This window comes from Haliaeetus albicilla, chromosome 3 (genome assembly GCF_947461875.1).
Source record: "Haliaeetus albicilla chromosome 3, bHalAlb1.1, whole genome shotgun sequence".
In the NCBI taxonomy this organism is placed as follows: domain Eukaryota; kingdom Metazoa; phylum Chordata; class Aves; order Accipitriformes; family Accipitridae; genus Haliaeetus; species Haliaeetus albicilla.
The window spans coordinates 5419795-5432192 of record NC_091485.1 but is presented as its reverse complement, the minus strand read 5'-3'; the positions used below and the strand labels follow the sequence as shown (position 1 = coordinate 5432192).

General features: G+C 39.7%; 1 protein-coding gene across 2 annotated transcripts in view; it reads left to right on the top strand.

Moving 5' to 3' along the window:
- The window catches only part of MOCOS (molybdenum cofactor sulfurase), a 225253-nt gene that overhangs the window by 184186 nt on the left and 28669 nt on the right, over positions 1-12398 (top strand). For both annotated transcript variants that reach the window (XM_069778726.1, XM_069778727.1), the window contains 3 exons: positions 71-187; positions 2994-3440; positions 11259-11421. In XM_069778726.1, the coding sequence (XP_069634827.1) occupies positions 71-187; positions 2994-3440; positions 11259-11421 (727 nt within the window). The remainder of the gene's footprint in view (positions 1-70; positions 188-2993; positions 3441-11258; positions 11422-12398) is intronic.

The window sequence follows — 12398 nt, the reverse complement described above, 5'->3', positions numbered from 1 at the left end:
CTTGTTGACCACAACTTTAAAATGTCTGTTTTTCATTCTTCTATGTCTTATCTCCTGCTGAATCGGGAAGGTGGACAAGATGGCCAGTCTCTACAACATACATGTCCGCACAGGTTGCTTCTGTAACACGGGAGCCTGCCAGATGCATTTGGGTATAAGCAATGAAGACATCCAAAGGAACCTGCAGGTTAGTTTCTGAATGAGATTACATGATAAATTGCCCATGGAAAATACCTAGATTCAGTGACCCAGGAGACATCTTCTGGCAATGAGTTCTGAATTTCCTAAAGGTGGGAAGTTTGAAGGGGAGAAGAAAGTGTGGCTCTGTATCAAAAAAAAAAAAACCCCTAAGTAGTTAAAAGCTAAAGTAGGTGTATCACGTCCTGTAGTTTTGAGTCTTTGCAACTTTAAGAATGATGGTAAATACGATTTGCTTTCTCTGACCTTTCAACTCAGTTGCCATGTTAAAGAACTAAATGAACTGAAATTCAGTTCATTGAAATGGTGTGTTGAAAAGAAATCATTTGATGGCCCCAAAGCAGTATGTGTTGCTTGTTTGTATTTCACGGGAAAATATGAAATAGTGGCTTCTTGTTCTGATTTGGAATTACATGAAATCCAGACTTCCTGCAGAACAGAAGTTCCTGGACAATTCATCTCTTGTTGTTCCTTAAGTATCCTTAATTGTACTTAAAAATGCTCAAGTATTATAGACGTATTGCTGTTGGATGCTACAGTTTAAAACGCATACACAAATTGGACAAGAAACAACAAATGAGAATACACAGTGAATTTCAGAGAGTGAAGTAAATTTAGATGACATTTACCTAGATTACTGGTGTGTTAGATTGTTAGAACATGAATGTAATGACTTTTTTTCTAGATGACTAATATTTTCCATAAATTGTCATTAAAAGTTGTGTAGCAGGACGTATTACAATGAAGTGGGGGAGGCTTCATGTCTGCATATTTGTCAGAGTTTGAAATCACAGTAAATTAATACAGAAAAATCTGGAATTTTATTAATGGTGTTCTTCAAAAGATAAAAAATTATAATAGCTGTATTGATATTATAGCTCCCTTATAATTTCACAGAGACATTTAGATAACTTCTGCAAACACATTTACATGCAAGACTGATAGCACAAGTTCTTAAAGGGACGGAGCTCTTTAATACCTTCCTTGGCAAAATGGTGCTTTGATTTGCCATGGAAGCTCTCTCCTCTGAGAAAGTAAAAGAAGGCCTACCCTTCTGCTGAAGTGCAAAATGCCAAAAGACCAGCTGCAACGCTCTTGGATCTCCTCACATAAGGAGGATTTTGCTAAGAAGTGGGTGGCCTCTTACAGGCCTGTATCATTCAATTGGGGATAGGCAAAACTCAAACTTATAAAAAGACACTTAATCTTCCAAAAGTTGTATGATGAGGTGGTGCAGTCAACCAGTTGTTATTTTGGGACACTCCACTCCCATCAGTCCTTTGAGAAGGATCTGGATGAGTTATTGACAACAGTACTGTGTAGGGGAAGGCATCTTTTATCACATTATTTGCACATATACTTTGGTTTCACCTTTTCCCAGGGTGCTGACTGTATTCTTCCTTTCCTGATGAAGATTTCCACGTATAAAATGCCTGTGAGGGAGGACCCTCAAGGGTCCCTGGAGAAGCGTGGTTAGTTTTCTTAGGAAGTTACGTAGGAACTCGTTTACTCACTTGCACAGCAGGAACCTCTCTCCTCAGTCAATCAATCAATACTTGGCAGAAGGGTTACATGTATACTAACGGATGCAACCTAATTTTGCAAATGTTGCTTCTGCTCTATTGTCAAGGATAAAAACTACATCACGCTGCATTAAAATATTTGCTACTATATTGCATGCTTTGACATAGAGGGATTTTTTTATTTCTCCTTGCATAAATGGCATCTGTGTTCATTGAACTGTGACACTTCTTGCTTAAAAAAGCCCTCATGTAAATAAACTATTCACGCTTCCATTTTTATGTAACAGAAATGTGTAAATAAATGAAATGCTGAGGGGAAAAAAAGAAACAGCTGCTGCACTTAGAGGAATAAGGGTGCTGATTTAGGACACCGGTGAGCTGATATTAGATGGATGAGCAGTGGGGTCTCTAGCTTATCTCACTGGAGGCGAGTGGCAGCATTCACTGACCCACTTACGCAAGGAGAAACTTCTGCTCTAAGGAAGAGTTTTCCAGAAAGTGCTGTGTGAAAGGTGTATCAAATAGAAGGGTATCTACATGGAGGTCACTATTAGGGTATCTGAGGGATTTTTCAACAAAAAATTTTCACTAGTGGAAACCTGTGTTCTTCAAAGGAGGAAGTGCTGGGAGGAAGGCTAGCTCCCTCCATCCTGAAAGCGATGAGTTGACTGGAGCAGCAAGACAGATTTATTGCGTATCTCAATGACAAGGGAAGTCACTTTGGATGTTGGAGCTCTAGATTCAAGTCTCTGCTTTGCTAACATCCCAGACCAGTTCTCAGCTGTATAGCTATCCATTGGAGTATTTAACACGAGCCATGAACAAACCTCTGATGGTATAAAATGGAACTGTTCTGACAGCAAATATCAAGCAAACTGCCCCAGAAAAATCAGCAGTCTCAATGGTTTGTTCACTTATTTGAATGTAATATCCCGGTTTAAATCCCAGTGAACTATGCAGATGAGACCGGAATATGCCTGGAGACTGCCCTAGCTAACAGGCCATCCTGGGACATACAACCTTTTTGTGATTCTTGACAAGTTTTTGAGAAATCTCTCTTGCCGTAAGGTAGAATAGGACAAGCATCTCAAAACGATTTTCTTCCCAGTTTGAGTAAGTAATAAGATAGTTGGGATTTTTTTCTCCATTTTTTTCTTGTATTCATGAGTTAACTTTGTATTTTTTAAAACAGTTTTTCAGGTTAGAATTAAGAGGGAAATAAAACAAAGTCTGTCATAATATCTCTCTGGTTTTCTTCCTATTTCAAACTAGGCTGGCCATGTCTGTGGAGATGATATAGACCTGGTTGATGGACGTCCCACTGGTTCTGTGAGAATATCCTTTGGCTACATGTCTTCTTTTGAAGATGCACAGTCTTTTTTGAAATTCATCATAGCCACCAGACTCTCCAAATCGGACACTGAGATTCCCTTCCAGTCATCTTCTACAAAGCTGATGACAGAGTCTTTCCCAGATGACCACCCTTCCTTTAACAGTGCAGATAAATTGTCTCCTATACCGCACATCTCGGACACAGAACTTGGGAATAATTTGTCGGCAACAAAGACAACTGTCAACTGGCAGCCACCAGAAGCTGAAGTGGAAAGCATAAGGTCAGCTGTTTCTGAGACTGCAGTACCAACGTATAGAAGAGGTGGCAAGCCCATCACTGTCACCAACATTTACCTCTACCCAATCAAATCCTGCTCTGCATTTGAGGTATGCGCTTTGAATCAAACATTCATCTCAACGTTGTGTTTTTCCTTACCCCTGTCGGACATGTCAACCAGGAATAGCATGTGCATGAGATATTAGGAGGCAGTGTGTAGGTACCCATATTTCCTTTTCTCCGATTTCTAGGATACCCACTTTTCCTTTTCTCCAATTTCTAGGATACCCATTTTTCCTTTTCTCCAATTTCTAGGATCAAGTCCTGCGTGCTAAGGTACTTTGAAGGATTTTCAATTAGGCTGAAGTTACAGGATGCAAATATGTTTTCTGCTCTCCCCTCCCCTCCAACAGACAAATCTGCACATAATATGCAGTCTTGGAGAAAATAGTTGGATTTACAAAACTTGACTAAAATATAATCAAGTAATTAGTATGCTTTTACAGAATGACATGTGATGGACTTGTAGGCAATGATGGGTAGGCAGCAATTGAGAAATAACTTGATTAACATGTTATAATTGAGAGGAAGCTGATTTACATTACAAAGAAATGTTATCATTAAAAATACATTTGCAACAGAAATATGACATTTAAGTGTTGCTGCACTATTTGAAAGTTCACTCTTTGAAGATTTTAATTGCTTTTTTACCAAGTTAATAATATCGTCACCTTAGCTGTGACTTTTTTTTTTAAATAATGCATGATGAAATAGGTGTATGGCCCACACATGACCTAGAATGTGACTCTGCTTAGTACCATACTGGGAAGTGATTAAATGAATGTCAATAACTGTATAACTTTCCCTATGAAAACTTATTGGTATAGGTCACTGTCTCACATCTGAGTGAAAATTGGGGTCAAATCCAGTGACAAATCACCTGCATTTAAAATATGGCTTCTCAGCTGATTTGATCATGATTTATCTTTTTTTTTCTTAATGCAAAAAGAGGCTGGGGAATTAAGGCAAACACTGTTAAATGATCGACAAAACATCTGTATTTTTAAATTTGTTTTGGCTTATGATGTCGTTGATTCACAGGCACAATCTTGAGCATTAGATGAGACCTGAGCAAACAATTTCCACCCCTTATTAGCCTCCCGCTAAATCAAACTGTTTAGAAAATCAAAGTAATCCCACATTTCACATGAAAATGTTTTAACCTTTGTTTAAGTCTTGCATTTATTATAGCCGTATTACAGAAGCCCACTACAGAAGCTGCTGAAATATGTTGTAGCAGTATTCAGGCCCCTTTGGGGTTAAGTTCTATTTTTAACGTGCAGGCTGGTGTTGTGAGATACGCACCGCAACATTCAGTGCTAGGAAGGCTTTGAAGTGATTGTGCCCAGGAACAGGTAAGACGTACCTTAGCATGAAAGAAAGCTTATGTTTCCCTACAAGCTGAACCAGGTTTCTTCTCTTCGAGCTCTGTGAGGGGAAATGACTCTAGGTGATAAATTCATATAAACCTGGTACTCCCTGGCAGACAGATGTAATTTTAGATGGAGGGGGAAAATCCCCATGCCTCATGCATACTTCTTGTGCCAGGTGTGTGTTAATGGCGTGAAAACAGGGTTCCTCTTACCCCAACTTACCTCTCTAAAGTTCTATATTATTCTGTAAGCAGTGAGAGATTGATACCTACTAATTCATTTTATCATAAAATAGGCATCTGCAGTAGGAAAAATTAATTGCTCCTGGATATTTCTGTCTCTTTCCATTGACTACAAGAGGAGTCCAAGGCAACTTGGATTACACAGCTAACCCTAGCTGATTTGAGTAATTTAAAAATAGATATTAAAACTGCAGCTACATTATGAGGTTTAGTTTTTGCATGCCTAGTCATTTTTGAAGTCTGTTTTGATAGTTTTTGATAACAAAGCATCAGCCACATTAGAACCCAGTAAGCTAAGCACTGACAGAGCCTGTACTGCCAAAGACTAATTTACAATTAAGCATATATTGGATTTAGTATATGGTATTGGAAGGGACTGGAAGTTCACTATAAATAGCATTTAGTTCTTCTCCTCCTCTTCTAAAAGAACATTTTTTGTGCATTTCCACTTAGTTCATAGAAAATACACAAGTACATGTGAAAGAACAGTGGACGTTGACCTAATAGATACGCTGACAAAGGTCTTTCAATGCATAAGGAGAGCAGGCCAGGAGATGAAGTCAAAGGAGTATTTTGATTTTCACAATTTTCTACACTGAAGTAAATCCCCAAAGAAAATGTGTGTGCTTTTGTGACCTTCTTCCTGTCCACCAGGCATTCTTCATTTTTTTCTTCCCAGAAGTCTGAGTGGCACTTCTAGACCTGTCGTACATTTATAACCAGCCTGTGAAAGGTCTGTCAGTCTCACTGTCTGCCTATAGAAGAGGTAAAAATGGCAATTTACAGCCCACTATTTGTTATGAGCTTTAGAACTCAGTTAATCCCGTTCTAAATCAGGCAGTGGCTTGGTCTCTTCCCGATGGGTAAGCGTAGAACAGAAAGCCATTGCTGCCAGAACCCACACCATCACTAACTGCAGAGTGCACTAACCTCCACAAAGCTACGTATGTCATTTCTGCAACCTTGGCCTGTATCAACTTGAAATAGGAAAATAACCCATGCTGCACTGGAGTTTGAAGCAAGACATCCTAGAGAAACCTTACCACAATTAAATGGAATCAAATCCTGAAAATCATTTTGCCTTCTAAAATATTGATTATACCAGCTTTATCATGAAAAGTCTGAATGCTGTAAAAAGTTACACCTTTGCCATTCTCCTAGTGGTCTTTGTCATAGAGACTTCACACTTAACATTATATTATCCCTTTACTTTAGTAAACTCATGGTCTTCTGAAGTAATAATCATGTAGCTTGTAGTTTCCTTGGTCTTCGGTTAGAATCCAAGAACTGAAATTCAGTTTCATGTTTTAAATCTAAAATACCTTTAGATGCTTTGTAGTTGTTGGAAGTCTAGAAAAGTATTTTCCCAATTAAAAATTTGATCTCCATTTTTAGCAGTTATAGGGTAGCTCTAAGCTAGCTGATCTGAAAAGGTGAAAGTGGTTTAGATACTGGGCAGCAATAAATTCACTCATCTTGTGATACTTGGACACTTGAGATCAGAATCTCACAGATTTGTAAGTTCAAGTGCAGGCCTCCAGCTGGTATGGGAGGTCAGATGTTTAGCATGTGTAGTAAATAGGCTTTATTGTAAGTACATGATTGCTTGCATTTGCCTAAAATAATATGTGCAGTGGAAAATTCCAGCTAACTGTGTGTGCAGGACCCAGCCCATCTGCCAGTGAAATCTGCCCGCTGACTTACTGGTTGCAGGATAGATGACTTGATTAGCGGCAGGAGGACAAACTCGATGAGGATGCGAATACAAACTCACAGCTGTTTAATCTCCTCTTTAGAGTCACATAATCTCCTCCTCTCCTAAACTCTGATTTCTCTGTTCTATTCTAAGTGGTTTAGTATGGGAGGTGCTTGACCTCCAGAGAAAATAAGAGTGCAGAGTGCTTTGGCAGCTGGGGGGATAAAGCTTGGCATGAAGATCATCAGCAGGTCAGTTAGTTCCTACAGTGTTTTATAAAGTGTTCCTTGCCATCGGACGGTCTCTGTTCAGTGTTGTGCCGTGGGTTTTGTACACATGGCGCAGGAAGCTGAGGGCAGAATATTCTAACTCAACTTCTTAAATGCGCTTTCTTTTCCCTACAATTATTTTATTTAATGGGGACAGGCAGAGAAGAGGAGTAACCTCCATCCCAGACCACTTTTTTCTTCTTTTCCAACATAAAAACAAGTTTTAAACATCCATTTTTAAACACGAACATCTCTCATGTCAATGAATTTTGCATAATTACATAATGCAATGTGCCCAGTGAAAAAGGTTAGGACTTTAAACATTAATAACTTTATTATTCTTGCAGTAGATTTCAGAGTATAAAAATTGCATCTCAACACAGAAGACAAATTAGCTTTTAATTTAAAATACAATGCAAATTCCTAGCGATCAGTGGATAAATTATACGTAAGACCACTAACAATTTTAAATTTGCATAATTTAAAACCTATTCAGTGATTCCTTTAATGTGTTCAAAAATTGTGTTAGCCCTCATGATGACATTACTGTGAGCTATGGAGAAATGCAGCCTAAAATATTTTAAAGAAAATTCTGAAAAAAACAAACCCATGTTTTCGCAATGGATATTTTTACTTTACAGTAGGAAAAATGGACTAAAGCAGGTAGGACAATACCATGTATTGGCTGTACTATGCAATAAGCCTCACTTATGACAGGTAGAGAAGACCTTATGTTGGATGATTAGCCCACCTGCCATGCTGGGAATGAAGGTGTATGCTAACACCTATCAGTAAAATCATGGTGTCCCTGCTTTCTTTCTGTCCTCACCTCCTAATTTCTCTCAGTAGTCAGAGATGGTCAGACAACTTCAGGGAATCAAGTTAGGAGCTACGTAACGCAGTATTGCTTACTGCCATGTATGCTAACCTGTTCTATTTTACTTTGCGGTAAGCTTCATTGGTTGCTTTACTTCACTGTATTGGTTGCCTGAATATAGGTATTTAGTGACATTCGAGTGCCCTGCCTGACCTCCTGCTGCTGGACTACGGGGATGTGGATCGTCTTTGCAGCCTGTGTCGTATCTGCTAGCCTTGGGCAGGCATGTCAGACATAATCCGAGGGAGCCAAATTGAACCACTCTTCTCAAGTCTCAGATGAAAGCAGAGCAGGCAGACTTTGCCTGAACTGCTCTGTTCTGTTGCTTGTAATTATTTAACAATCCCTTCAGCCTCTTTGAAATAATGGCAGGAGACGGTCTGCACAGGTTGCGAGCCCAAGTACTAAGAATAGAAATGTGTATGTTCTCCCGTGCTCGTCTCCAGTATCAGTATTAGCGACAAACTAGCTCTGTCCAAGGCAGGGTACACAGTTATTTTGTTGTTGCAACTTTATTTATTGGGGTCCTAGCAACACGGGCAATACAGTAAAAGTTGACAAGTGGAGAGGAAGGAGGGCACTTGACGGTGTGGGGGGGACATCCATGGGAGGACAGAGACTCACTGTAGGGCACATGTATATCTGACTCTTACTACAATGGCAAACACCCAGAGGAAGGGGAAAAATGGGCTGAGGACCTATAGTAGTGTGCTGCATCTCGGAGTGGAGCATGGAGTTAGTTGCCATTATTTTGGATCTGCCAGAGCTATTTTGAATGGAAGGTGTTGATTATTTCCAGATATCTGCTACCTAGTTAGCTGGGCTTCCCCCACAATGCCTATCAGCATGTAAGAATTAGCTGAAGCTCTGATTAAGGAGAGAATGTTTTGTTTTGCTCATAAAACCTCTTGCCTTCAGTGCAGGGTAAGCAAACACTTAAGCTATTTCCTGAATAAGATTGCTGTCCTGAAATGGAACCAAAACAACTGAACGTTACAATAGGCAGCGAGGAATCTTTGTGCTCTTTTTCTCTTTTTCTGCTCTTTTAGTTTATTCTGCTCTTTATATCTCGCAAATCCTGTAAAGATCTGTTGGATCCATGGGAGGATATATAACTAATTAGTGATCTTCTGTTTTGGCAGGAAAATTTGTTAGCAGGAAATTCTCGCAGCTCTCAGATGATCACCAGCTTTTCAAATGGATTTTGTAATCTAATTATACAGGATAACCAAAAAAATACTGGCTTCTCCAAAGAATAATTTCCAGCAAGAACAAAAGTCTGTTCTTCAGCTGATATTGCAGTCTTTGGGCTATGATTCCTCTCCTAAAAAGACAGGGCAAAGGTTCACATCATTTAGGTGCTGACAGTTTGAGGTGCTTGCACAATGTAGTTTCAGATGACACTGTCAGACCTAAAGTTTCCATTTTTGACTGAATTTTTCATCCATGCTCACTTAGAAAACTGCTAAAGAATATTATAAATAAAGTAGGTTGATAAAATACATTTCTTCACTTTAAAATTTTTCCATGTATTTTCTGTATTCAGTACAATTGATAGCACTGTGGCCAAATTATTCAGAGTTCAGCTTTAATGCTTTAAGTTTTCAGTTCCAGAGTGCTTGCCCTCAGCTTTCTCTAGTCAGGCCGTTGGTGTCAATCTACTGCTGCAGGCTCCTAGAAAACCTGGAAAAGTTAATAAGAATGGGATATTGTGGGTTCTGTGGGGTTTTGGATAGAGCACAAGCTAAACAAAAATGTGATTTTTAATTAATCTAACCAGGGCTTCCAGCCATGCTTTTCTTCAGAGCATCAGGCTGTGCTTGATATATATTTTTCTCAGTACTTCTTGCTAAAGTCTTTTGCCAGTTAATTTGTGTGAGGTGCACTAAGCTTTTCTAGAAGAATTCAACAAAGTTCAGCTGTAGTTAACTTTTCTCCATATTCAACTGTGACTAGAAAGCATATATGAGCTGAAGCAATATGTTTAAATGCCCAGCTTTATGTTAAAAGAATGGTATTAATATTTTAACATTCTGAAGGAGAAAGCAGTTATTAATATCGCCCAAAGGCATTACTAGAATTGCTCTCTTTTTGGATTTCAAGATTACCATCTGTGTAGCATCAGTAACAGATGTTCTTTTCACCAGAAAAATGTACATGAAAGCAAGGACAATATGCTTGTATAGACTATTGGATGTAAAGAGTGTTATGGAAGTAATGGAAGAATGGATAGCAAAGAAGACAATGTGTTTTGTTGTAAGGGGATCTGGAGAAACTATTATGCTCCTAGCTAAACCAGAAGCCTTAGTGGTGGAGGTTTTCTCGAATAGATTCATGATAAAGTGGTTCCAGTTTTATGAAAAATAAGTTTTGTCAGAATTTTTAATTTCACGTTTTTCTTGCTTTTGGTTTTGCGCTAGTTCATACAACTCTGTCAAGGTTTAACCCCAGCCAGCAACTAAGCACCACGTAGCCACTCGCTCACTTTGCCCCCAGTAGGATGGGGGAGAGAATCGGAAAAAAAAAAGGAAAACTTGTGGGTTGAGATAAAGACAGTTTAATAGGAAAGAAAGGAAGCAAATAATAATGATGATAATAACAATAATAAAATGACAGTAATAATCATAAAAGAATTGAAATATACAAAACAAGTGATGCACAATGCAATTGCTCATCACTTGCCGACGAATGCCCAGTCAGTTCCAAGCAGTGATCCCCCCAGGCCAACTCCTCCCATTTTATATACTGGGCATAATGTCACATGGTGTGCAATACCCCTTTGGCCAGTTTGGGTCAGCTGTCCTGGCTGTGTCCCGTCCCAGTTTCTTGTGCCCCTCCAGCCTTCTTGCTGGTTGGGCATGAGAAGCTGAAAAATCCCTGACTTGGCATAAACACTACTTAGCAATGACTAAAAACATCAGTGTGTTATCAACATTCTTCTCATATTAAATCCAAAACATAGCACTATGCCAGCTACTAGAAAGAGAATTAACTCTATCCCAGCTGAAACCAGGACAAACTCCCATGAAATGTCCATGCTTTGTAAATTAAAAGAAAATCGCTGGGGGAAGATCCTATAAATGGCTGAGTATAAAACTGAAAACAGTTCTCCAAGTGTTTCAGAGATTGATTATTCTATTCTTACAGCTCTGTGAAATCAAAGTGTATGATAATATGTAACAAATTATAGTAACTTCATTTTGTTTTGTCAGCTTTGTGCAGTGATATCTTTATCTTTGATTTGCAATTAGGGCTTCTCTTATTAAAGGCTGACATTGGCGTGCACAAGTTTTCCTGATTTCAAAGAATTTCATTAATGGTTTCTTTTCCCTCACTTTTCTTTTCAGCGTGAATCTATTAATGCAGCTAACATTTTCTAAACCTTTGTATCCCCTCCTGATGCTTTCCCAGGTTACAGAATGGCCAGTAGGAAACCAGGGTTTGCTGTATGACCGAAACTGGATGGTTGTAAACCAGAATGGAGTCTGCATGACTCAGAAGCAGGAGCCAAGATTGTGTCTTGTAAATCCCTCAATTGATCTGAAGCAAAAAATTATGGTCATTCAGGCAGAAGGTTAGTAAACAATATCCATTTCTCCCCTTGATTATTGGCGTCAAACTTCTGGGCAGAGACACCTGCATGCATTTCGCGTCCCAGGGTTGGAGTGACTCAGGTTCATGGATTTCCTGTGTCAGAATTAAGGTGAAACACCACCAGGGGAGTTCAAACAACAATCAACATTTGTTCAGCCAAGCTAACCTTGACCAAGTACAAGTGAACTTATCAATATGAGCCTTGCATCATGTCATTAAGCCGCTGTTTGAAAGGAGAAGGGAGGTATAGAAAAAGAAACAGAAAAAGGGACATGAAACTATGTCAGTAAACTGTACAACACATGCTAATCATACGTAAGCCTTGCTTATTTGGGGATCAATTCAGAGAAGAAAATAAGGAGACCCCTCTTGTTGGGTCAGGAGGTTCAAAGCAGACCCCCTTGCTTTCTAGACTCCTTCTCAGATTGGAGCCCAGAGGTGGCTGGATCCACTCCTAGTCCTAGACTTGGTCAATGGTTTATGTTTAAAAAGATGAGGTCTAGGGACTGTGGAAAAAAGAGGGGAGGGGGAGAGAGAAGGAAAGGATTTCACCAGTCCTGGGTCCAGTGTTGGTCCAGCCAGTCTAGAGATCCAGTTCTGGAGGGCACACCGAGAGCTTGTCCTCCATTCTTTTATACCTAGAGGGTCCCCCCCTGTAGGTGGGGATTTGCCATCATTCAGCAAGTGCAGTGTGAGCTCAGGAATGTTCCAGAATGAGTCGGTGGTCTCGACATGCACAGTTCACATTCCTGGGATTCTCTGGAAATGGGTCAGTGGGCTTGGGCGGTCATTGAGGAGTTGCTTCTCTCTCCCTGCAGGCATGACCACTATCTGGCCTTTCCCTCAGGCACGTACGTTGCACTTCTTCTCATGGTCACTTAAGAAAAGGAATTTTGGCTTTGGAGAAGCGCAGTCCCACCCTCCAGGGGACCCTCTTCTCCAGCCACATTTTCCTGT